Consider the following 26,590-nt stretch of genomic DNA (forward strand, 5'->3'; position numbering starts at 1 on the left):
AGCCCACCTCTGTGTCCCCAAGCACTTCGCACAGCGACTGCCACACGGATGCCATTTAATTAGAGGAACTCAAGTGAGCTCTCTTTGTTGAACATCTGCTGCGTGCCAGGCGCTGGGACTGCAGAGGTGGTCTGGACACAGTTCAGAGCCCGAGGAAGCCCCGGTGGGAGCCGCTGGAGGCCGGGAGAAGCTCACAGCTGCGCCCAGGAAGGCTTTCCTCACCCCTCCCACCTGCATGGGGACAGGTGCACGGACCCTCCCGCCAGAAGGGGCCGGCCTTGCCCTTCGAGGGCCAGAGAGGCGCTGGGTGACGGGGGTATTTCGAGCTTTTTCTTTCTCTTTTATTCCTTCCCTTTTCCCTACTCCACTCTCTTCAGGAGAGATTTTACTTAAATGTGTGTGTGTGTGTGTGTGTGTGTGTGTGTGTGTGTGTGTGAACATAGGTTATGTTTGATGAGAAAACAGATCAGTGTGGGTCTGTTGCAGCCACAGTCAGAGCCCAGAGGACTCACACTCTCAGAGTCTCATTCACCCCTCCACTCAGTCTCCTGGAGCCCCCCCGCCCCCGGCTCATTCCTCTGCCCCCCCCCCCACTCAGCCTCCTGGAGCTCCCCCCACCCCAGGCTCAGCCTCCCAGAGCAGTCCTCCCCCCAGATTCAGCACTCAGCCTCCCAGAAGCCCCTGACTCAACCTCTGATGGGCCCCCCTGACGGCCTTCCAGGGTCCCTCAGCCTGCACCTGTCCCAGAAGTGCCTTTGAAAAGCACAGCTGAACCATCCTGGACACAGGACCTCCCAACACTGGACATCTGTGACTTCTCTCTCTTCCTCTTCACCAGGTTCTGGCTACATTGTCTCTTTCTCTGGAGACCTCAGGACTTGGGCGTTTGCAGCTCTAAGCCACCAAATACTCGGGACTGTAACCTCCAAGAGGGCAGAGGCCCTGCTGGCTTTGCCCCCACTGTGTCCGCAGGGTCTGGTCGGAGCTCATGAGGGCCAGGTGCCTCTTTACACCTGGGAGAATGGCAAAATCTTCAGTGCCCAATGCCCAGGGGCAGAAGGTGACACCTTTGTGGTCAGATGACCTTTAAAGGCTAATAGAGGGCAGGCCATCCAAATAGCCCTCTCCCCCTGCGGTGAGTTGTAAAGGCTTCCTATGAATTTTCTGTGCCCCTTGAAGTCGCCTTGCAGAGGAAAACACTCCCATCTGGTGGCAGCTTGTAAAATGCTTCAGGCCTGAGAGCAGCCACTGAGGACTGCATAGATCCCTTTCCCATACAGATCAGGGGAGGAGTAGCCAAACTTAGCTTTCATAGGAACCTGACTGGGGGATCTGTGAGGGATAACTCAGCCTGCTCACTCGGTAACTCTGGGGTCTCTTTCCCAGGGCCTACAAAGGGAATTGATTTCCAGATTTCCATGTGCCCAGGAGCGACCCCCTGAGGGTGTTTTCAGCATTCATCCTGGGCTCCAGTCCCCCTAGTTCTGGGGTCTGGGGGAGGGGCCCAAGAACCTGCCAATACAGCAAAATCCGTTCCCCAGATTTCGAATGACTTTCTGGAAACATAAGGCCACTGGTTGTCATACATAGGCAATCCCATAGAGACCCATGGATTCTCCTGTATTTTAAATGCTTTTAAAAAAACTAAGGGGCGCCTGGGTGGCGCAGTCGGTTAAGCGTCCGACTTCAGCCAGGTCACGATCTCGCGGTCCGTGAGTTCGAGCCCCGCGTCGGGCTCTGGGCTGATGGCTCAGAGCCTGGAGCCTGTTTCCGATTCTGTGTCTCCCTCTCTCTCTGCCCCTCCCCCGTTCATGCTCTGTCTCTCTCTGTCCCAAAAATAAATAAACGTTGAAAAAAAAAATTAAAAAAAAATAAATAAAAAAAAATAAAAATAAAAAAAATAAAAAAATAATAAAAATAAAAAAACTAATTAAAAAAAATTTTTTTAACATTTATTTATTTTTGAGAGACTGAGAGACAGAGCATGAGCAGGAGAGGGGCAGAGAAAGAGGGAGACAGAGAATCCGAGGCAAGGTCCAGGCTCTGAGCTGTCAGCACAGAGCCCAACGTGGGGCTCAAACTCACAAACCGTGAGATCACGGCCTGGGCGGATGTCAGACAGACGTTTAACCGACTGAGCCACTCAAAGGCCCCTAAAAAACTAACTTTTTGGGGGCCCCCTGGGTGGCTCAGTCAGTTAAGCATCTGATTCTTGATTTCAGCTCGGGTCATCATCTCATGGTTCGTGGGATCGAGCCCCCACAGTGGGCTCCACACTGAGTGTGGAGCCTGCTTGGGATTCTCTATCTCTCTCTCTCTCTCTCTGTTTATGCCCCTCCAACTCTCTCTCTCAAAATAAATAAACATTAAAAAAAAAAGGCTAATTCTTTCTTTAAGAACTCTGGCTGAGTGTCCTCTTATACTCATTCTTAACTGTTGAGCATCTCTATCCAGATGGTGGAAGGCCTTCCTAGACATTTGTCCTCATGACCTCCCTGCTGTCTCGGGTGGGACAGGCCCCTGGAGCCACTGTCTGCCTTTCCAGAACCCTGGAACTCTTGGCCAGCCCCTCCTGTCTTCCGCCTCCACATCGGAAGGCTATCACAGAAATCACAAGTCGGAAGGGATGTCACAGACTATCTGGTCCTGTGCTTTTCGAATGGTGGGTTCCTGAGACTTGTGAGATCAGTTTAGCGTCAGGACCAGCTTTCTGAGGAGGACAGACCAGACAGGAACAGGACACATCCGTGCATTTCAGACAGGACAAGTGCGCCTTTGTGAAACATTGGTCTCAGCCACGCACGTGTGTGGCTAGCTGGGTACGGGTACCCGTGCGTTCTGGCTGCCCGTGTAAAATGCATTCCCGCGGGAGTAAGTTCCAACAAGTTTCAAGTACATTTCAAGCCACTGAGCTGGTCCAAACTTTTCAGGTCACACGTGAAAAAAAAGGGAAGCCCAGAGACGCTAAGACTCGCCCAAGGTCACAACGCTTGTGAGCGATGGCACGGACGTAAGACTCATGTCTCTTGACTCCCACTGTCCCCCGCCTAAGAGCTTCTGTCTGCAGTGCATGGCCTCTGCTGCATGATTAGATTTTCTTCCATCAGAAGGAATTTTTCTATTTTCCCTTCTTTGGCTGAAGCCAGGTCTAACTTCCTTTTGTACACAGTAATCTTCTTTCTTTCGCGGCCTGTTGCTATCAGCTGTGGCTTAAGCCGGCAAACTAGCAAAGCCTGAGAGATTGCCATAACAAAATTGCATTTTTTTTTTTTAACGTTTATTTATTTTTGAGACAGAGAGAGACAGAGCATGAACGGGGGAGGGTCAGAGAGAGAGGGAGACACAGAATCTGAAACAGGCTCCAGGCTCTGAGCTGTCAGCACAGAGCCCGACGCGGGGCTCGAACTCACGGACCGAGAGATCATGACCTGAGCCGAAGTCGGGACGCTTAACCGACTGAGCCACCCAGGTGCCCCTTTAAAAAAAATTTTTTTAACGTTTATTTATTTTTGAGACAGAGATAAGATTGCATTTTTTAAAGAGCTCTTGCCCCTGACATGGAATATTCAGAGCGGAATTTCAATGAGCCCTCTGGAGCACACACTAAAATGGGTTTCGGGCATTTGAAGCCATATGACCCATGGCAGATAGATAAATCCTTGGAGCCTCTTGGATATAACCATACGACCACGCGGCTGCTACTGTGATTGCCTAAGGCCGCCAGCGGCTCTCACAGAAAATTTGCGCTTCGTGGGCATTCTTCACAAACCCCCCCATCGGGTGCACGGAATGAAGTCAGCCTTGCTTCGTCAACTCCTGACTTAAAACATCCCGACCATCCCCTGGGGAGGGAAGGGGGCCTGGAGATTCAGCTAATGAGCGATCGTGCCTGAGTGATCACACTTCCAAAATAATCTGTAAATTACAGGGTTTGGAGAGCTTTGGGGTTGGTGAGCACACCCACGCCGGGCCGGTGGTACAGCCCAACTCCACGGGGACAGAAGCTCCTGGGTTCGGGACTCCTCCGGACCTCGCCCGACACGTACCTTTTCATCCGGCTGTCCGTCTGTATCCCTTATGACGTCTTTTAATATATAACAAACCAGGAAAGCTAAGTACACGTTTTGGAATTCCTAGCAAATTATCAAACCCGAGGAGGGTGCGGTGGGAACCCCATCTTGCAGCCGCCGTTCAGACGGAGGTGTGGGTAACCTCTGAGCCTCCTACTTGCAACGGACATCTGAATCGTGACAGAGTCTTGTGGGGTGGAGCTGCTGCCCCGTGGAATGGGACACCAGCATCACGTGTAGTGTTGGAATTGAGGCGAACTGCGGGGCGCCCGGCTGGTGTCAGAGCAGTGGTGGGGGTGGGGACACCCCACATTCGGTGGCAAACAGTGGTGCTGGAGGGTGTGACAGTGTTATTAATATAACAGCAGTAGTAAAAATAAATAAGCAGAAGGAAATGCCTCGGAGAGCATTTTGTCACCTGCTAAGCGCTCTATAGACAATCAAGACTCAAGGGTCCTGCTGATGGGGAGTAGATGCCACCAGGGTTCCTGGGGACCCAGCAGGCGACCGTTCAGAGCTTGTAGAGCCGGCTGCAGAAAGAGGACAGAGCCCCTGGGGCCGGGACACGAGAAGGGAGGCCCCCGAAGGGAACACTCCCCAGGATCAGCAGGTTGAACAGAACTCACTGCTTTGCACGCGAGGCAGAAATAAAAGGTACTTGGTGGAGCCCCCTCCCCCACGCTCGCCGGGCAAATTTCCCGCAAAGCGCACGGTGCAATGCGTTAGGGTGTTACTCGCTGGGAGCCCAGAAGGTCTCACTCACAGCTGGGGTCAACCCAGTCTCAGGGCGCTAACATCCTTCAGGAGCGGGGAGTCTGGTAACAGTTTCTTCGTCCCGCCCCAGCTCTTTATAAAGCCCCTGCGTGCGTCCTCGCTGTTTTGAGCCATGAATTCCGCCCTGTGTGTGCAGGGGACCATCACGGGGTGGGGTGGCGAGGTGTGTACAAAGCCGATTTCTGTCCTGCAACAGCACGCATCCCTGGGGGACCCCAATTCCTATGAGGAGAGCGCTGGAGAACAGAGGCAATCAAGTGCTGAGTGTGGAAGTCAAAGAACAGTCGCCTTAGGGAGATGCTATCTTCACGTTACAGTAAAGGAGGCAGCGTGCCCTTCATGTTCTGGGGCTCAGAGTTTAAATGCGTTGTGTGAGGTCCTCATGGGGCTGCCGTGTCTGACTAGTAACTGGGAAGGGTGTGGACCCCGGGAGGCAGAGGTCACTGGGAACAGTGCCACTGTGAACAGCCTCTCTTCCCTTAAAAGGTAACCATGCAGGGTACCTGGGTGGCTCAGTCAGTTAAGTGTCCCACTCTTGGTTTTGGCTCAGGTCACAATCTCATGGTTTGTGGGTTCAAGCTCCACGGTGGGCTCCGTATTACCAATGTGAAGCCTGCTTGGGATTCTCTCTCCTCTCTCTCTCTCAAAGATAAACACTTTAAGAGGCAACCATGTTAAAAATAAAAAAATAAAAAAATAAAAGGCAACCATGTTAGTGGGTAGCCCTATCAGTCATGCACACTTTAGTATGAATTATTTCACTTCAGACATTTGGTTTACTTTTCCCCTGAAGAGTAGGTGAGAGCCTTAAAAGGAATTGGAGATATGAGCTGGGGGTGAGGGGGGATGGCATGGTGGTGGGGGACAGGGTCATTTGGAAACACGGAGAAATCCAGAGAGAAAGTAGGGCTTAAAAAGATGGGGGGTGTCAGAAGGAGCAAGTCAGTTGTCCCTGTTCATTCACTACTTTCAGAAAATATTTATTAAGCATCTACTGTGTGCCCAACACCACCCTGAGTACTGAGGGCAGAAACCATGCTGCCCTCAAGGTCATGGTGCTAGATTCTGCAGGACCAAACAAAAGAAGGCTCAGCTACCTAGTGTGACAACAAAAAACCAAAAAATCCTCCCCGTGGTGCAGTCTAGCCTCTCCTGACAGCAAGAACATGCACACATGTTCCTCTGACAGCCCAGCAAAGTGAGAGTGAGGGGTCCCCTGAGGAACTTTGGGGCACCCACTCTCACACGTCACAGAGGTGTGCTGGGGCAGTTCAACAGAATTTGTAGAAATTTTGTGAGCCGCTTGTTAAAGATGGCCGGTGTTGGGGCGCCTGGGTGGCACAGTCGGTTAAGCGTCCGACTTCAGCCAGGTCACGATCTCGGGGTCCGGGAGTTCGAGCCCCGCGTCAGGCTCCGGGCTGATGGCTCAGAGCCTGGAGCCTGTTTCCGATTCTGTGTCTCCCTCTCTCTCTGCCCCTCCCCCGTTCATGCTCTCTCTCTGTCCCAAAAATAAATAAACGTTGAAAAAAAAAATAAAATAAAAAAAAAAATAAAGATGGCTGGTGTTAAAAATTAAACACGATCTACACTTAACAAATCATATTAAAAACAAAGGTAATGGGGAGTCTGGTTGACTCGGTCGGTTAAGCGTCCGACTTCGGTTCAAGTCGTGATCTCACAGTCTGTTGAGTACGAGCCCCACGTGAGGCTCTGCGCCGACAGCTCGGAGCCTGGAGCCTGCTTTGGATTCTGTGTCTCTCCCTCTCTCTGCCCCTTCCCCGCTCGTGCTCTGTCTCTCCCTCCCCTCCCCCACAAAAAAAGATTAAAAAAAATTTTTTTTAATAAATAAACTTAGATGTAAATTAAAAAAAATTAGTCAAAAAAAGAAAATACGAAATAAAAAATAAGAATTGCAAGAATAAAAAAACAAAAAAAAAAAAATGGAAACAAAGGCACCGAATATTTAGCGTTTATGAAACTTTTACTGTTCTCCATGCTCCTGACGGGCGCTAACGGCTACCAACGCCATTGCACGGGGACAATGGACACACTGGCTGATGATGGCCAACTCTGGGGACTCTCTTGCCCCCACTGGAAATCTACACCACGGAAAGGGGCCAACAGCACACACTGGAGAGGCTACTCTGAGCCATTCGGCAGCACACAGCCGCGGACCGCCAGCCCGGAGGGGCCGCGGGGACCGACAGCTTACCTTGGCGGAGAACTTGAGGTGAACTTCCGCCTCGTCCGCGAGGCTCTTCTTCACCTGGGCCCACGCTTCTCCCAGGGAGCTGCAACCCAAAGAGGACTGTCAGACCCAGACCCCGGACGGCCACGCTGCCCTCGGATCGGAGATCTCGGCCCCTCCTGGGCGGCGGGGACGGCGGGTCTCGACGTGGAGCCCGCCCGAGACGGCGCGTGGATGGGGCAGGAAACGCCCGTTGAGCAGCGCACTCCAGCCTGGGGGCCAGGTGAAGCCGGAAACACCCGGGAGCTCAGAGAATCGGGGGAGATGAGAGGGGAAGGTGGGGCACAGCTGCAGGGCGGGCCCTGACACCTGCCTGTTACTGCCCCCCGCTGCGTCCCCCCAGTGCCCATCCCTGGTTCACTAACAGGTGGTGCAAAGGCCTGCCGGTCAGCCAAGGGAGACCAGCCACGTTCTCAGGGAGGAGTGGATCTCAAACAGAAGGTGCCACACAGCCCTGCCTGAGGGCAAGCCTCCAGCGGCCTGACTTCCAAGGGGGGGCAGAGACGGACCCCTGTGCCGAGGGACGGCTGACGGACGCCCACACAGCAGGGAAGGCTCTCTGTCCCCATCCTCAAGAGGCGTGGCTCCTGCCGTCCTGATTCCGGGCTGTGACCTCTGGTGCCGCCCACACCTTCCCGGAGAAGGGCAGAATCCCTTTTCCGCTCCAAGGAGATGTTTCAAACAGAAGCATCTCCCCAGGTCCTCGGGGCTTTCACGTGTGGCCCCCAGGCCCCACTCTCCACTCCTTGGAGCTCCTGAGCCTTGCCGGCCTTCAGGTGATGCCCCTGCGTCCTTGCTGGAGACCTCCCCCCGCCCCCCAGACTGTTCAGGTCACTTAACTGCATCAAAGAGCCATTTTCCTCCAAAGAACTGAGCTCGAGTGACACGGCACGCGGCTCCCGGCTTTTGAGCGGGGCCAGCGGCAGCTGAGAACGAGTCCCTCTGGTCACAGCCCAGGCCTGTGTGGTTGTGGCACGGGCTCAGGCCGAGCGGGGCGTGACGGGAAACGACCGACCAATCTTATCTAGGAGTCCCTCGGGTGGTCCTGGCTGGGGAGCGGAGCCCCCCCAGGGAAGAGCAGGGGTGAGAAATGACGGTCCGAGCTGCTGGCGGGTAGGGGAACAGACCGCGAGGTCCAGAAGCAGACACAGCATCTCAGTGGGGAACGGATGGTCTTTTCGATAAATGGTGTGGAGACCACTGTAGAGCCACGGGGAAAAGAAGAAATGTCGACCCTGACCTGACACCACACATGCGGATGAAGTCAGGACGCAGCACATCTACAGTGAAAGCTGGGACTGCACAAAAGCAGGCCCAGGGGGAGCAGGAACTCAAAGATGGGCTGACAGACAGGAGCCGTCCCTGCACCGAGCTGCTCACGGGCCTACAAACGAGAGCCCAGAAGCCACAAAGGCCCCGGCTGGTGCGGAGTTTGTAAGTCTACCGTGGGCAGAGCGTGAGGTCAGTCACTGGCCGGTGACGGCTTTAGTGGCCTGCGAAGGTCACCGGCTGTGGGGAAGGACAAGGTCCTCGGCCCCACCTCCAGGCTGGGCACCCAAAGCTGGGCGGACGCCCCTGTGAACACGCAGCTGGGCCTGTCTAAGCAGATACCCTCCCCCAGACACCCCCCGCTCCCCCCCCGCCATCCGGAGCCACCTTCACAATCGAGAAAAAAGCAATTTAGAAAATGCTCTCACTTGAAGACCGATTTTTCCATCTGATGAGAGGTTAATGAAAGAAATCAAACCTGAGATGTGTTTCCATTGCAATATCCAGTCCGAGGCATATGCCAAATCGGAACACAGGTTACTGGTGCAATTACCAACCAGAAAAGACACAAGTCCCACTTCCTTTCCACACAGGCGAGAGGGAAAAAAAAACAAAAAACAAAACTGCAGGCAGAATAAACGATCCGATCTTGCCTCTCTAGCAACGTGCACGTACCCTCTTGGAGTCTAATGGGGGCCAGCACCTTCCTGGCCTGCCCCAAATTCCTAGGACGGGGCCCACGTGTTCACCACCCCGCCACAACCCCACGGTGCCTGCCGGAAGGAGCATGTGCGTGTGAGTGCACGGGGACAGGGCACGCGGTCATGCCCGTGGGCAGGGGTGCAGCATCCGTGTGTGTGAGCGAGTGCATGTAAGGGGTGGTGGGGAGGGCCTGGCTCGTGCAGCTGGGAGCATATGCTGCTGAGCGTGTTGGCAGGATGGAGTGTCCTTGGCACTAGCCCAGGCCGAGGAGGCGGCAGCCGGAAGGTTCCGGATCGGCACTGTGGTTTGCAGGGCACAGGGATGTCCAGGAAAACCTCCCTGCCAGGTCGGAGGGGCGACTCCCCACTCCCCCCAACGATGCCGTCTCGAGCCCAGTGCCTGGGCCAGGAGGGCCCAGCTCATTTCTGTCTGCAGAGGAGCCCCTGACCCCCCAGGGCCACCCTGTGCCCACCAGGCCAGTGACAGGCCTGTAGAGGCGGCCTCTTGGCTGCACCACGAGCCCATGCAGAGACCGCAATCAAAGCCACCTTTGGTTGGCACGGCCCATCCCCTGAAGGCCTCAAGCCACACAGGCAGATCTGGACTTGTTCAACATTGCAGCCGTCTGCCGACCACAACCACACACGACACAGCGTCCCCCTTCCTCGGGGCTCACCTCCCCTTGCAGAAGGGGCCTCGACATAGACCGCACCGGCGGGAGAGACCTCGGGGGGAACCTTTTGCCTCTAACCTCCCAAGCCTGGTGTTCTTTATTCCCGAGGCAAAAGTCACATCATGTGAAATTAACCGTCTTAGAGAGAACGGTCCTGCGGGGCATTTCGTACGGTGACCACATTGTTCAACCACTACCCTCTACCTTGTTCCAAAACATCTGTATCCCCCTGTTATGCACTGTTTGTGGACCCCCCCACGCCCAAATTCATATGTTGAGGCCCTAAGCTCCCTACCCACAGCGGGGCTGTTATTTGTAGATGGGGACCTCTAAGGAAGTAATTAAGGTTATGGGAGGTCATAAGGGGTCGGGCCCTGGCCCAGTTGGGTTCCTGTCCTTGTAGGAAGAGTCACCAGAGAGCCTCAACACCCAGAAAAGGCCGTACTTAGAACTCCGGAGGAGAGGCCTCACCAAAGCTGCTGGCACCCTGATCTTGGACTTCGCAGCCTCCAGAACCACAGTAAATTAAATTTGTATTGTCTAAGCGGCCAGGTCTCTGGTGTTCTGTGAGAGCAGTCCAAGCAAATGAATGCACACCCCAAAAAGAAACCCCGTATCTGGGTGGTCTGGGGGGGCTCAATCAGTTAACCATCCGACTTCGGCTCAGGTCATGATCTCACGGTTCGTGAGTTCGAGCCCCGCGTCGGGCTCTGTGCTGTTGGCTCGGAGCCTGGAGCCTGCTTCCGATTCTGTGTCACCCTCTCTGCCTGCCCCTCCCCCAATCGCGTTCTCTGTCTCTCAAAAGTAGACATTTAAAAAAATTAAAAAAACAAACAAACAAAAAACCCAAACCCGTACCCATTAAACAGGGACTCCCTGGCAACCAGCCACGTTCCTTCTGTCTCTGTGGATGTCCCTATTCTGGACATTTCACATAAACAGAATCCTACAACATGCAACCTTTTTGTCCAGCTTCTTCCACTGAGGATAATGTTTTTCAGGTTCATCCACGAGGAAGCACACAGATCAGGACTTGATCCCTTCCTGTGGCTAAATAACATGCCATCACTTATCCATACAGACAATGGGGATGTACCCAATGTGCTAATCCGTCCACGTACGGATCCGTCCATATGTACGGACACGCACGTATACACAGATTCGTCTGAGTATCTGTTTCCAGTTCTACTGGGTATAAACCCGTGAGTGCAACTGCCGGGTCATGGGGCCATTCTGTTCAGTATTTTGAGGCGCTAACAGTTTTCCATGGCGGCTGCACCGTTTCACGTTCCCACCCGCGGGCTGAAACTCTTTGTTAAGGGACACGAAGAGTAGACTACTCTCTTCCTTCAGGAGGGACGCTTCTGGGGCCTGGAGGGTGTGGGTGAGCCTCCCCGAGCCCAGGCCCCGCCCAAGGAGGGCAGGACTGTTAAAACTGGAGAGGGAGGGGAGCCCGCCAGAGAGAACTCTAACCAATGGGGCCGGGTACAGAATCGTCTCCCCCACCCCCTTGTTTCTCCTCAGCCTGTCCTCAGAGACAGGGGATTCGATTCGGGGGCAAGGGGGTGCCGATATACTCCAGCATCTGGTGGGAGGCCCTCGGTCACGGGGGGGTGTGGAAGGGCCCATCCTAAGTATGGATGTGCACACCGGGGGTCGCGGGTGCCCGGCCTGAGCCAGGCCTGGCAGACTTCCCCATTTAGGGGAGGCCACGGCAGCGATCAGCGATGCAAAGAGGAATCCACCCCCCACTTCCTGCCCCCCGTCTCTCCCCACTCACCCTTCCTCCTGTGCAGCCAAGGAGTTCTGAGAGAGCTTAGCCAAGTTCTTTGCATACTCCTCTTCAATCTTTATCCTGCAAAACGGAGAAAACCCAACCCGTCAGCTCCCCGGTGCGAGACTGCAGGTCTGACCCGCCGACCGGCCGCTTGTCTACTCTGTAAAGGAACCCGCTAGACCAGACGCTCTGACAGTTCGGGGCTCTTGCCCCTCCGCTGACACACGGCGGGGGTTCCCCAACTATCTGCTGAAGGAACGAACTTCTCTGAACCTCTGTCTCTTCTTCTGTGAGATGGGATGTTCCCAGCTGTCTGCTGGGCTGTCGTTCACACAGCTCCCAACCCGGGGCTGGGCACTCGGGAGGCCTTCAGATGGGTGAATGTAACCTGTGATGCCCACAGGCATGCCCGGTGGTCCTCACCGCCCGTCCAGCCCCCAGTGCCTCTAACTGTCAAGCCGCAGGGCACAGGGATTTCCATGGAAACCAGGCAGTGCCCAGAGCATGTGGCTGATTCCAGTTCCCTAGAGAGGGAAGTTGCCTTGGTTTTTGCTTTCGGCAGGGCGGGCCCTTGACACCCTTTCAAGGCAACTCTCTGGGGAGTGTTCCGCATTATCTGGCACATGATGTTAAAGTGTCGTCAAAGGCACTGTTCTCCGCCTGAGTGGTCCTCTGGGCCGTGTGGGGACAGGGGCCACCACTCAGGAGCCCCGGGCCCGTCGCTGGGCAAACAGGAAGGCCCCGGAGACGCTCTGAGGGGCTGGGGCACTCGTTCCCAGCGGCTTCGAAGCTGATGGCCCAAGGGTGTGGCGATGTGGAAACGGGGGGCCTGACTGAGCCCCGTGGCATCATTCTGAGCAACAATCCTTTTCTGCTTTGGCCTGAGAGGCCCACAGCCATGTTCCTCCTCGCCGGGCTCTGCTCTCACATCCACCTCCGGCCGCCTCCGGGGGCCGGCTGGAGTCTATCTCCTGGTCTGTCACTTCCTGGCCTTCGCTCTGCCCTCCCCAGGGTGACCCGGGGCGGGGGGCCAGTGTGCAGCCCCCAGCCGGTGGTCAACACATCTCTCTCGAAAGCAGATCTGACCACGGCACACTCCTAGCTTCACGTCTCCAAAGATTCCTCGAGGTCAATGGCACACACCAGGCAGGGGCCCCGGCTCCCCCCGCCCATCTGCCCCAGGCCACGGCCACGGCAAACCACCCGGCCCGGCACGCTCTACCTGGGCACCTCCACTCTCGCTTGTCTCCCTAGCAGACCCCGGCGGGCCGAGAAAAGTCTGCACTCCTCGCGGAAGACCAGAGTGTTCTCAAAGGGCAGATCCCGCTTATCTGCCAACACAGTGGTGGTGTTGTTTTTTAATTTTCTTTTTAACGTTTATTCATTTTTTGAGAGAGAGAGACAGAGCATGAGTGGGGGAGGGGCAGAGAGAGGGAGGGAGACACAGAATCCGAGGCAGGCTCCAGGCTCCGAGCTGTCAGCCCAGAGCCCGACGCGGGGCTCGAACTCACAGACCATGAGATCGTGACCTAAGCCAAAGTCAGGTGCTTTGCCACCTGAGTCACCAGGTGCCTGGCCTTTTCCTGTATTTTATACCATTGTTTCTTCTCACCTGAGCTATGAGCTCTGCTCGTTCCCTACCAGCTTCATGGGTCATAAAACAAAGATTTGAGGGGCGTCTGGGTGGCTCAGTCGGTTAAGCATCCGACTTCAGCTCAGGTCATGATCTTACAGTCTGTGAGTTCAAGCCCCGCGTCAGGCTCTGTGTTGACAGCTCGGAGCCTGGAGCCTGCTTCGGATTCTGTGTCTCCCTCTCTCTCTCTGCCCCTCCCCTGCTCATGCTCTGTCTCTCTCTGTCTCAAAAAAATAAATAAATAAATAAATAACAAAAACAAAAAAACCCCAAAGATTTGATGAAACAAATCAAAAGCATACCTCGGAAGGTAAAGAGGTGTTTTAAAATGCCCAAGAATGATTATTAAATGATTACTATAATTAAGAAAGATTTTTAAAAATACATTGCTATTTATTGTAAGTATTTCCAGCGTGCCCTGGAAAGTCCAGATGGAAACTCGTGTGCATGTGAGTGGGTGCTCAGACCTTGGAGGAACTGAAAAGGCAGGAGGTGGAGAAGGAACTTCTTATAATCTGCCCCGGCTGAATTTACCGTTTCCTCGTTTCTGTTCACACAAACCATCCTTCAGCAAAACCACTATAATAATCTCTACGCCTGTCATAACGACCCCACCTGACTCTTTCGTTGGATTGAGCCCCCCACCCCGAAAGGCAGGGATGGGGGAACGGGTTCTACCTGCCCAGGTCTGGGACACAGCTTTGGTTCAAGGATGAAATAACAAGGTAACATTCTCCTTTCTCGTTATGATAGGGACAGAGCATCAAATGAGGGCCACGCAGGTCAGTATAGGGGCCCAGCGGTCTATGTGCAGACGCCATGGGGAAGGAAGATTCCAGCAGACCAAACCTTTCTGCCTTCTCCAGACAAGCCAGAGAGCCAGCTTGTAACGTAAAATCTACCAACTCAAAAACAAAAACGAAAAACGTTTACAGTCCAAACCTTAAGAACCCCACACGGGCCAAAGCCATGCAAGCTATAGGTGTCCCAAGAGCCGCAGTGGGGGCCTCTGGCTCCCCTTGGTGCTGACCGCGCCCGGTGTTGGGCGGGCAGGACGCATCCCAGCTGCTAGCCACCGACCTGGGGCTCAGGGGCCGAGGTGGCGCTGGGACTGGTCCTGGGAGCTGGGAGGGGCCTGGGTCTCACCTCTCCCGGATGAATTCTGACATTTCCTTCTGCATCTGTTTGCCCTTTAGTTGTTTCTGAAGGAGCAGTTCAAACCCAGCCATGGTGCCATTGCCTTGGGGGTCCTTCTTATCAGCCTAAAAAGGATACAGAAGCACAAGAGAGCTTAGGTGACAAGGGTGTCCCAGGTGCAGGGAAGGGAGCCCCGGAAGGGAATGGGTGTGCATGGCAAGCAGACCTTAGCCCAAGAAACTTCTCGGGCCCTGGCCGGCACCATACCTAAACCCGTGTCCTCGGCTGTTACAGCCTTTCCCCGCCAGGAATCCAGACTTCAGTGCTTTGGTACTTCATGGAAGGAGCGAAAAACACATCCTTTGATATCAGACAGGTGCATCGATGAGGACCGTGTCCCAAGTTCCTAAAGACCTGGCCCTTGTCTCAGCTCAGCCACTGGGCGACACGGCCAGGCCTTTCCAATCCTGGGCTCTGTCCCCCCACAACCCACACCCCTAACTTTGCAATAGGACTGGGTTTCATCTCTAAGATCCCTTCCAGAGCAGACTCTTTTTCTTTTTTGAATATTTTGTTTTTTTTTTTAATATGAAATTTATTGTCAAACTGGTTTCCATACAACACCTAGTCCAGAGCAGACATTTTAGGGAAAGGGAATTTCAGAAAGAGGTGGGTGATGCCTGGAGAGACCCCACCTCCCATCGTCAAGCATTCGAAAAGTTTACGGACGCCCCCTCCCCTAGAACTCTCTCCCAATGCGGGATTCTCCCACCCTCAACTGAAGCGTTCTGGGCCACATTGCTAATACCTCTTGTGACAGGGAGATCACTACCACACAAAACACACCACATCACAGCAGGGTGGCTCTGACCTTTAAAATCTTCTCCAGGTACGTCAGGTTTGTTTGTTTGCTTTTTTTCACGTTTATTTATTTTTCAAAGACAGAGTAGGAACGGGGTGGGGGGCGGGGCAAAGAGAGGGAGACACAGAATCCGAAGCAGGCTCCAGGCTCCGAGCTGTCAGCACAGAGCCTGACACGGGGGCTCAAACCCACAAACTGTGAGATCATGACCTGAGCCGAAGTCAGACGCTTAACTCCCCAGGCGCCCCTTCTCCAGGTATGTTTAAGGTTCGAGCACTTCGCAGTGTGAACGCTACACCCTGATAAAGAAGCCAAAGAGGGGCGCCTGGGTGGCCGAGTCAGCTGAGCATCTGACTCTTGATTTCGGCTCGGGTCACGATCTCAGGGTTCGTGGGCTGGAGCACAGAGCCTGCTTGGGATTCTCTCTCCCTCTCGCTCTCTGCCCCTCCCCCACTCACACATGTACACACGCTTTCTCTCAAAGTAAATAAATAAACTTAATGATTAAAGAAAAAGGAAAAGAAAAATCCCCCCCAAATACCAGGCCTCTGTGTGCCTCCCACATAAGGTGGGTGTGCCGAGCGATCCGTCCACACTCGGGAAAACCGGCCAGGAGAGGGGGGCTTTAGCGGCCGTTCACAGCAGGGAGATTTCCGTTAGAGAGAGAGATGATGTTGGAGAAAGAAAGCCCTAGAGTAAGGAACAGAGTCCCAGCAGAGCCTGAAGGAGGATGAGAACACGCAACTTTTGCTCTTGGATGCTGGCCAGGGGCAGGTCCACACACTCCCCTCTGGCTCCCCAGGGCTCCCTGAGGCCCCCACATGGTACCCCACGCAGGCTGACCTCCAGCTCCTAGGGTCTCCCCTGAATGCTCTGCTTCCCGCGTCCCTCTTTAGGGCTGGCGTCCATGAACTCAGCCACTTGTCCTCATGTCCCCGGGGCTCCCGCACCTGCCCTTGCCCACTCACAGTCCTTCCCGAGCGATGCTTCTAAACCAGACCACGCAGCCCCCCAACGTCTTCCGAACGCAGTTGGAATAAAAACTGCCGGGCTCCCAGCGCCTAAGGAGTCTCATACACTCTGTCCCCTGCTCACCGTGAGTCACCTCTGAGCTCACCCCCCCCACCAGGCCTCTGATGCCCCACGGAGCCCTCCCCATGATGTCTGCTGCCCCTGCACGCACCCCCAGCATCTGGAAGAAACACAGCTGGGCCAAGACGACTCACTGGGTGTCTTCGAGAGTGCAAGTGACTTATTAACACAACAGAAGTGCTTTTGTCTAGTTCTTGGTTATCAGCAAATCTGAAAAAAGGGCAGTAATCCATTCTGCACGGTATTCTGTTTATTTATTGTTCCTCGGGGTCTCTGCACCTTTTTTTTTTCCCCCAAAGTGTACGATTCCGTGGTTTTTTAGTATGTTCCCAAGGTCGTGCACCCATCACCACTATGTGAATCCAGAATGAGGCCCTCTCGGTGTGAAAGTCATTGCTGATTTTCAGATGCAAATGCCAACGGCTATTCCCAGGGTTTCTGAGCAGGTGGGATGTGCATTTGTCAAAAGGTATTTATTTAATTGTGGGAAAACACACTTAGCATAAAATTCACCACCTTACCCACTGTTAAGGGTGCCACCTGGTGGTAACAAGTCCCTGGTCATATGCAACCATCACCAGTGTCCTTCTCCAGAACCGTTTTTTTTTTTTAAATCTTGCAAAATTGAAACTCTGCACTCAGTAAACAGGATGCAGCAAGTTCTAGAACCACGGTTACTAAAGGTGAATTCTCTACCGATCCCTGCCCCCAACCTCATCACTGATGGAAGCAGGGAGGCCCAAAGAGGTAAAGCGTTTGTGCAAGGTGTCCCCTTCAAGCGTGCCCCACCAAGTCGTGAGAGCAGATTCCTCTACTGAAGGTGCTTCCAGTCCCCTGCCCTTACGGAGCAGCAAAGGAGTGACCCTCGGGCTTATCTGCATTCTGTCCAGGGGTTTGTTTCCATGTGGCCCTGAAGGAAAATCCTGTGGATTCTCTGAGATTTACAGAATCATCTGGACTCCCAAGAGGGGCTTAAATTCCTGCCTTGGATGCTAAATCTCCTGTTGAGACCTAAAGAGAGAACCCTCCTTCTTCGAGCTCGAGGCCCCTCATGCCCCTTCCGGCTGTCCACTCCTGATCCTTTGGTGGGGGGTAGGGGGGGAGAGGGGCGGTCACAGAGCAGGGGAAACCGAGGCACCACTTACCCAGAAGTAGTCACAATAGCTCCACTCTGTAGGTTTCAGCAGTTGCTGCTCTGGCATCGTGTCCGGATGAGGAAACGTCACGCAGTTTATCTGCAAGGCACAGGACACGGGAGGAAGTGACTTGCCTGCACGGGAAGGCTTTGCGCCTGGGACACAGCATTACAGAGGCCTCCCTTCAGCACCCGCTCGATAGAGCGTGCGTGGCAATCCTGGGAGGCACGTGTTTCTCGAATGAGGGGCAAAGGACACCCACGTCCCCAGAGGGGCTGGAATCGGCCGGAATTCTCTGGAAGGCAGTACAGTAACAGCATCCAACAAAACCACACACAGCGTGAGCCTCTGACCCGGCGACTTGTTCGTCTAAGACCACCCCTACGGATGGATCGCGTGTGTCTAAACCCTCTTGTCTGCCAGCACACAGGTTTGTAGCAACAAAAACACAACTCCACTGTCCTCCAGCAGGGGAACGGCTACACAAAGCTTGGGGCAGAGGGGCATCTGTGGGGTGTGCATTGAGAGCAGAGAACACGGGGAGAAAGTTCTAATGTGTGGCTATACAGATGTTGTGCCAGGTTTAAGTGGGGAAGAGAAACATGAGCTGCAAAACGGTACTTAAGAGTATGCTACATGGGGCGCCTGGGTGGCGCAGTCGGTTAAGCGTCCGACTTCAGCCAGGTCACGATCTCGCGGTCCGTGAGTTCGAGCCCCGCGTCGGGCTCTGGGCTAATGGCTCAGAGCCTGGAGCCTGTTTCCGATTCTGTGTCTCCCTCTCTCTCTGCCCCTCCCCCGTTCATGCTCTGTCTCTCTCTGTCCCAAAAATAAATAAACGTTGAAAAAAAAAAATTAAAAAAAAAAAAAAAAGAGTATGCTACCATTTGCATAGGGAAAAAAAAAAAAAAAACAAGAGAGAGAGAGAGAAAATACGCACACATTTGGTTATTTACGTACGGAATACTTCTGGAAGCCGATAACATCGTTTGCTTCCAGAGAAAGGAATTCTGTGGTTGAGGGTCAGGGCGACAGGTTACCTCGTGCGTTTCATTTCACAATATTTATTCTACGAACAAAGAGCGTCTGAAAAGATGGTCCAGGATGTGTGCTCGGGGCTGGCCCTCGCCCAGGAGAGGGCAGTGCAGACATTCCTGGGACCCGTCTCACACTTTTCCTGCCCAAGCTTGCCCGCCAGGGGGAAGTGGTTTTACCACTGCTTTTGCTGGGCCTGTTTCCAGCCCGGGATCCGCTCCTGTGGAACCTGCTCGTTTGTGTCCTTTGTGGGAGCCACAGAGCCTCACCCTGCAGACTTTAACTCTCACCACGGAGCCTGGAGCTGCTGCATTGGGGGCCGTCTGATGATCAAGGCAAGAGCTGTGCAGAAAACCCAGGGGTCCTGGGGTCGCTTGGGGGGGCTCAGTCGCTTAAGCGTCTGACTCTTGGTTCCGGCTCAGGTCATGATCTCCCGGTTCGTGAGTTCGAGCCCCATGTCAGGCTCTACAGCACAGAGCCTGCTTGGGATTCTCTCCCTCTCTCTCTGCCCCTGCCCTGCTAGCATTCTCTCTCTCTGTCTCTCTCTCTCTCTCTTTCGCTCTCAAAATAAATAAATAAACTTTAAAAAAATTAAAAGAAAAAGAAAACCCCAGGGGTTCTGGAGAGAGGCCACCAACTCCAAAGCCAAGCAGCCATGCAAACAAACAAGGTACAGGCGCCACTTGGGTCAGAAACTGCAGCGTGGGGGCAGAGGGGAGGGGGGAGCGAGCAACCTCGGCCTTGGGAAGAGGTGGGGTCTGCGGAGATGCGGGTAGCCAGCGGATTCCTCCTAGCTCCTCCCGACTGGTGTCAAGCCGGCACAAAGAGCCGACTCAAGAGAAGCCAAAAATCAGGACTCTTAGGCAAAGCGTCTCAATGTTTAAATGCTGGCAAGTGATTCAAAGTTAAAGATGCTAATAAGGACGACCAAATTCCTCTGCCAGCTGAGTCGGGCTCACGGGCCCCCAGCCGCGTCCTGGGGTTCGGGGCCCCACCCTCTGCTGCCAGGGGCACAGGTCTTCCTTGTAGTCTCGGGGGGGAGAGCAAGGGAGAAGTCCCAGCCGAGGACAGGACCCCCCTCCTCCCAGACCCTGACATCTGGTGGAAGGAAGGGCTGAGATTCCCACTCTGAAGGAAAAGACGGAGTGGCAGGAATAACCCAGAGAACCCCAGAAACAGGGAGCACGGGTTTCCACCAAGGTCAAAGTGCAGGTGCGAGGGACCCCCTAGGGTGGGGAATTTCCGCCCCAAGGTGTCCCTGGCCTGCAGGAGCCTGCTGTGGGCGGTGAGGGAGGGCCACCTCTCAATCCCCACAGCAGACAACGGTCTCCCCACACCCTCTCTCCAGGCTGCCGCTCAAGGCGTGTCCAGAGGGGAATCTCCTTCCGGGGCTTCAATGACCGACCGCCACACCCATCTCCCGTCGAATCGTGGAAACGAGGGCTGGATTGCAAAGCTTCACGTGTTCCTTATTTCATGTTCTGGCTACTCCTGTGTCCAAAGATAACAGCGATCGCGAGGCATCTTTGTCTTGCTTAATAATGTGGTCCGTGAAAATTTCAAACAAATCTAATGGCAAATTAACCGTGACATTAGACTGGGTCTTAAGGATCACGGAACCGGGGGGGGGGGGGGCATGGTGGTACCCAGAAGTGGACACAAGTGTCTTCTAGGGTGTCCTGTCGGCGTCTAGAGGCAAGGGGTCCCACACGTGGCCCCATCACAACCACTGAAAGGGAGCTGTCTGGGCTGGGGGAGACAGGAGGGGAGGGTAAGGGCTCATCCCTGTTGTTGCTCTTACCACTCGGTGAGGACACAGGTCCTTGGACAGACTGGTTGGGGACCCCAGGGTGCCTGTCTCCCGCCTGTACCAACTCTGGTTTGGGGACAAGCTGGCTCCCAGCTGTCCCGGGGGGGGGGGGGGGGGCACTTCCCCAATGCTTACAGAGCCCTGCGCCTCCTGGTGGGCGACTGGAGAACTGCATCCTGCCGGCCTCCCTCCCCCCAACCACCACCCCAGGAGGCAGCTGTTAACACCCCCCTCCACCCCTGGGGGGGCGGGGGGGGGGGAATCAGTGGACAGCCCTCACTCGGACACCCCACCAGGGGCCTTGCATGCATTCACTCCCAGGTCGTCATCCCAGCAACCCCGCCAGCTGGGTTAACACGGGCCTCATTTTTGCAAGAAGAAAACCCGAGGGTCACAGAAAGCAAGAATCCGAAGCAGAGCTGGGCTGACCACAGAGCTCAAGGCCTCCACCCAGAGCCGTTCATTCGGCGGACCCCTTGCTCGGCCATTTCCCATGCAAACATCTGCTGAGTGGCTACTTGGACCCACAGACCCTGCTAGATCCTTCCAGCCCTTTGCACACACGCATTGGTAATTACACTTCTCATGACTGCTTAATTAGCATCTCTTTTCTTGCCAGACAGTCTGCCCCACGAGGGGAGGGAGACCCTTTCCCTGCTGTTTCCCTATTGCCTGGCAAGCACAGCCCCCGATGGGAGCTCAGGAAGGGTTTCTTGGTGCGATGACTCAAGGGCCAGAGACGGACAGAATGCTCTCTGTCCTCAACGGTCTTACAGCCTCACAAGGAAGGCAGACAAGTGAGAAGGTAATGGCACCACTTTGGGATAAATATACCACTGGGCTTAAACATGGTGCTGGGACTGCAGGAAGGGCGAGGGACTGGGGGAGGAATCAGAGAGAGAGAGATTTAGGTAATGAGAGAGTTAGGGTTTGGCAGACAGGGGGTGGGAGGTACAGAGAGTTGTGGCGGGGGGGGGAAGGCCCGAGGTCTCAGGATGCACCCCACAGTTGGGGAGCCAGGGAGCAGTCAAAACTGAGGCCGGAGGGGCACCCTGCAGGCACGGCAGCCCGGAAAGTGCCCTGAAGCACAGTGACCTGACTGGGCTACTCGCGGGGTACACACACTGGCCGCAGCAGAGGGGGCGCACTGGAGGGAGAACCCCCACCCTGGCCACCAGGGAGGCTCCCCAGGGACCAGCCCTCCTCCCAAGGCCGCCCGGGCACCGCCAGAGCTCCACGGATCGTCTTCCTCCCAGCAGACACGGGGCGCGGGGTGGGAGGGGGGGGCGTCCTAAGGAACCATCCCCTGCTAAGAGCCAGTAACTCGTTCTGTTTTACACCTATCGCCTCACTCAGTCGTCATGCCAACCCTGGCAGGCGGGTGCTATTATTATCCCCATGCTACAGAGAAGGAAACGAAGGCACAGAGAGGTTAGGTAAGTTATGCAAGATCACACAGCTTGTGCGTAACTAACAGTGCAGTCACAGTCTGAAGTCAGACAGTCTGGCTTTCCACTTTAGTCGCACCGCCTTCTACGCTCCTATCCAAGGCAGGGGTTCAGGCAGGAAGGGGTGCTCAACACGGAGGAGAGGGGGTCTGCCTCTCCATGAATACCGTTTGCGAGAAGTTCTGGTTCTGGGAGCCACCCCTCCACCCTCGCTCCTCCTGAAATCACCATCCTCGACCTGCAGCATCTTGATGCTGACACCAACCCCGTTTTCTCCAACCCTCAGATAAATGGAGGAAGCCCCTCCCCTCCCTGCTGAGCACAGGTTCGACCCGCGCCCTGGGCCCCGATGCGGGGAGTCCCTGAGCGCATCACCCGCGGCCCCCAGTCCCGGCCCCATGCGGAGGCTGTGCTGGAGGGCAGAGGCCACGGTCCCTCACCCACCTATCTGGGCAGCTGGCTCTGACTGTGCTTCTGGAGGGAGGCTGATCTGGGAGGGCGTGGAAGGGGGAAAGTCAGAGCCGAGGTCTGTGGGAGCAGAGAAGAAGCGACCCGGGGGGTTCACCTCCCGCCCTCGGGCTCCCACCCAGGGTTCCAGGGTGCCCGCCGGGTCACATCAGGAAGCGGAGACTGAGGACCACAAGAGTCCCCAGAACCTTCCTTCCAGGACGGGAGTGTGGTGGTGTAATTGTCATCTTCTCTGGAATCGTCTAGATTCTGACACGTCGTGTTTGTGCCGAGGGCTGCGAGCTGCCCTTAGTGCCTGTCATTCCTCATCAAGCAATCCGGTCCACAGCTGGCCCTGCCCAAGGCGTGCTCCGGGCCACCAGCGGGAGGGGGAGGCTGGAATCTCAGAATCGAGCTCAATCCTGGCTCCGTAGCCCCCACGAAGACGCAGACCCGGACCAGGACCTGGACGCATGACTCTTTGCTGCCCAGCAAGCATCCGGGTGAATCGCTCTAAGCGTCTGCTCCGTGGGATCTGCACCCCGACAGGGTGACAGGGTGGGAGACTGCTCACCCCGTCGTCCCCACTCACCAGGAGGGGTTTCCTGCACCCCAGGAGCTGGGCCGTACCCCCTGCCCCCACCCCGTCCCAGTGGCCCTGTGGGTCTCCTCCCTGGAAAACCATGAGCTCTGGAGGATCAGAGCCCAGAGGAAGGGCTGGGGACGGGGCAGGGAGGGAGCGAGTGATGTAGGGACAGGGTAGAGGGGAGGCACAGCACACAGGCCTTCACCCATCTGGACACCTGGGGGCACGCAGCCGGCGGACCCAGCCCCAAGACCGGGGAGCTGCTCTGCACCCTCTGGCCAATCCCTCCCATCCTCAGGTTCTCCAGCAAAAACTGGCAGACTCCGGCTGGGGTCCCAGACCAACCAGGTCGTAGGTCCAGGAATCCTTCGAGGAACCCGCGTTTTAAGTAAGCTCCCCGGAGGCTGTGGCGGCCGACTGCACTTTGCAGGCTAGCTCGGAGAGGCACCGATGTAGGTCAGTGGAAAGAGGAGGGAGGACACGGGGCCCGGGGGGGCCGGTGAACAAGGTGTGCTGGAGAGGAGACCCCGGGGCGAGGCCCAGGGCGCTCAGAGGATGCCCCAAGCTCCAGCTCAAAGGCTCAAAGGCAAGGCACAGCAGGTGGGTGACGGGGGCCCCACCCTGGGGCCTGAGACTGTCTCCCCCTTCCCGGCAACTGCTTTCTGCTTTCCGTTTCTGCTTTGGACTTTTCTTCTACAATTCCCACTTACGCTCCCTGTCTTCTTCTTCCTCTTTCCCCGTTTCAGGGAACTTTAGGGGCTCCTGCCTTGCTCTGGGGCAGTCGATGGCACCCTAAAGTGGCAGGAAGATGCCCTCAGGAGGTCTGCCCTGGACTCAGGCCCCGCTCTCAGGAGGTGACAGCACAGGTCTCGAATCCCGATGCTTCCCAGCCGGGAGAGGTATATGGCTGTGTGCCTCAGTTTCCTCATCTGTAAACCGGGTCGAGAAGGCGACTAGACACAGAGCACTGACTACAAGCTCTGTTCTAAGTGCTTTCTGTGTACAGACTCATTTAGTCCGCACACGATCCCCGAGGCACAGACACCCACCATCTCCCCATTGTGCAGACGTGGACACTGAGACCCAAAGGGGCAGAGACACTTGTCCCAGGCTGCCGTGCAGCTCGCAGGTGCTGTAACGGACCCTCTGCCTTCAGACCCCTTGTTCACAACACTGGTTCTGTCCCCTCCCCCTCACACGGTGAGCGGAGAGCGAAATGAGCCGCTCGGAACACTACTGGTGCATAATAAGTGCACACCAAAGGGGCAGCAACTGTTGCTACTGATGTCGTTGTGCATGCAAACCTCTCTTTCCTCCAAAGCAGGATTTGCAGCCTCTACCAGCCAGGGAAGGCATAACCACTGTCAGGGTCATCTCCGTGGGGGTGGTCAGAACGGCTCAGAGCTGCCTGTGGCAGACAGAGCCCGGGAGAGCAGGTCCCCATTCCCGGCTCCGGGGCACCTGTGTCCAAACAGCAAACCCAGGACCACACTTCTCACGTCTCTGAGCCCTTGGCTGTCTGAGCAGCCGGACGATGCATCTGCCCCCAACATGTGGCTGGTGTGTGTGTGTGTGTGTGTGTGTGTGTGTGTGTGTGTGTGTGTGTAGAGGGGTGCCCTCCTCAGCCTGCACGTGGGAGCTTGGCGGGCTTCTGCAAGAGCCCCAGGAGGCGGTCTGGCCACCCCAGGCAGGAGCCGCCTGCTCCCGTCAGGAACTCTATTCTTAGGGTGCTTTCTCTGTTTTTTAACTTTGGTACCTTCTAGAAGTCACCCTGCGTGAAAGCAAGCCCCAGTGGGTGTAATTTACATGTCATGTCGCTTAGGCGGAGTATGGCCCACCCCCCTTCCAACCACCCCCCCGCCCGCCAGCCACGGCTTCTGCATCGATCCCACCACGCCTGCACTCGGTCATCATCGGTCATCCGGAGTGAAATCAACAGAAGGGTCGGGGTGGAGGGCGGGGGTGGGGGAGGCAGGGGGCATTTCGGCTACATCCAAGCTCTGGAACTCCCCAGTTGCCAGGCTGGGCTTCCGCTCAGCTCAGCGGTCCACATTGCCATGGCAACCACCCAGCATGGCAGAAAGCCCCAGAGCTCGTCCAACCTACCCAACCTGGGAGCAGCACCCAGCGGGGAGTCACTCACCGTGATGGTGTTCTCCTTGCTCTGCTTTTTGCCTGGTGATGAGGATCCCAGGTTCTGGGGAGAGAGGCAAGAAACATCATCAAAGCTGTTCTCCATCCTGGACCTTTGCGCTTTCTGTTCGGGCTCCCCGAAGGCAGGGGGGATGAGTGGAGGCCCCTTGCTGGGGAAGTTGGGCGGGGGGGCAGATGCTCAAGCTGCCATTAACCCTTAAGTCACCATGTTCTGGAAGAGGGCAGGCAGGGGTGGCCCGGACCCCACACTGCTCCGGGGGGGCCCCCTGCGTTGAAGGCAAACAGGAGGAAGCCTCCCGCACAGCTCCAAACCAGGTCTCCCTCTTCTCCCAGTTCCTGATTCGGGCAGTTAACCCCTCAGCTGCCCTCTGCTGGCAGACCGGTCCGCCTGCTGCCCGAACCCGCAGAAGACACCCGAGAACAGAGAGTTAAAGCAGGCCACCACCTCCATGACTTTTTATTCTGAATCCCCAGGGTCCGACATGTCCAATCCTCAAGCCGCGGAAAGTGCATGGCTGGCGGGGTGAGGGGGGGCGGGCTCGGCCACCTCCGTGACGTGGGAGGGAGGCAGGAGGGATTTCTCGGCAGAGGCGAGTTGAGGCTCTTATTCATTCAGGCTCTGGATTGCCTTTTTATGTTTTCCTGTTGCCTGCAAGCAAACTAGGGTCCCGAATGCCTCCGTCCCCAGGTCCTCAACATCTTGCCCCGGTCCTAGGATGGTCCTGGTGCAGAAAATTAAGGATTCCTAAGCTGAAAACACTAAATGGGTCACAGGAGCCTAAAGGGGCAGGTCGATCCTGGGTCGTCACTGCCCCACGATCAGCAGTTACATTAACGAGTCAACAGGGTCCCAGACTGTCCTGAGCCACACGGTGCGTGGGGTACACGCATGACGTGGGACCCACAGCCTTCTTTCTCTAGTGAAACTTAAGGACGTGGTTGTTGACACTTCCTAGAAAAGGCTCAGAGAGAGAGGTCCCTCCATCCAGCCTCAGGGAACCAGCAGCCCCCCATCCAGGGCCAGCAAAGCCCGGACCACCGGCAAGGATGAGCATCGGTGGGGTGGGGGGGGGGGTGGGGGTGGGGGTAGGGGTCAGCGCTGCCTCAGGATCTCAGCTGCTCACCACACAAAACAGGGAGCTTGACTGAGTCCCTGTTTGTGGTTCCCTCATTCCTTTACTCCCATCCAGATCGACCTGGGCTGGTAAGGGAAGTCCATTAATGGAAGCGGATGCCCTCTGACCGTCCAGCTAAAAGAACTCTATAGATCAGTCATGTCCCGGGCGAGGAAATAAACTCAGTACTCTGGACGCCCTGCCAAGCCACGGGCCTCCTCTGAGCCTCGATTTCACCGGTTGCTATCGACGGTCCACAAGCTTTGGAGGGCATCAGAATCAACAGGCACTGGCCCCAAATCGGGTCCCGGCCGCACCCCCCGGAGCTGAGCCGGCAGCAATCAGGTGGGCCAGCGCCTCTGAAGCAGAGTCCGGGGGCCTCCCTTGGGGACACACTGATCTACGTGGTGTCATTCATCCAGGCTCCCTTACTATGGCAGCCGCACCGGCTCAAGCGTGTGACCAGCCACAGCTTCCCCAGACATTTCCAGAACAACGACGCAAGACCTTCCCCTGAATCGTCTCGAGCTATCAGTGGTCGCCCAGGGCATGTGCCCAAACTGGGAGGAAGACCGAGGCCACGTGGCTGGAGCTCGAGTGCCACTATCCTGTGGCAGGTGTGGGG

General features: G+C 55.8%; 1 protein-coding gene across 8 annotated transcripts in view; it reads right to left on the minus strand.

Moving 5' to 3' along the window:
- GAS7 (growth arrest specific 7) overlaps window positions 1–26,590 on the minus strand; it is a 217,687-nt gene that overhangs the window by 14,854 nt on the left and 176,243 nt on the right. For all 8 annotated transcript variants that reach the window (XM_045487364.1, XM_045487370.1, XM_045487371.1 and 5 more), the window contains 5 exons: window positions 24,840–24,893; window positions 17,383–17,472; window positions 14,293–14,408; window positions 11,517–11,591; window positions 7,057–7,135 (listed from right to left, as the gene is read on the minus strand). In XM_045487364.1, the coding sequence (XP_045343320.1) occupies window positions 7,057–7,135; window positions 11,517–11,591; window positions 14,293–14,408; window positions 17,383–17,472; window positions 24,840–24,893 (414 nt within the window). The remainder of the gene's footprint in view (window positions 1–7,056; window positions 7,136–11,516; window positions 11,592–14,292; window positions 14,409–17,382; window positions 17,473–24,839; window positions 24,894–26,590) is intronic.

Source organism: Leopardus geoffroyi, chromosome E1 (assembly GCF_018350155.1).
Source record: "Leopardus geoffroyi isolate Oge1 chromosome E1, O.geoffroyi_Oge1_pat1.0, whole genome shotgun sequence".
Taxonomy (NCBI): domain Eukaryota; kingdom Metazoa; phylum Chordata; class Mammalia; order Carnivora; family Felidae; genus Leopardus; species Leopardus geoffroyi.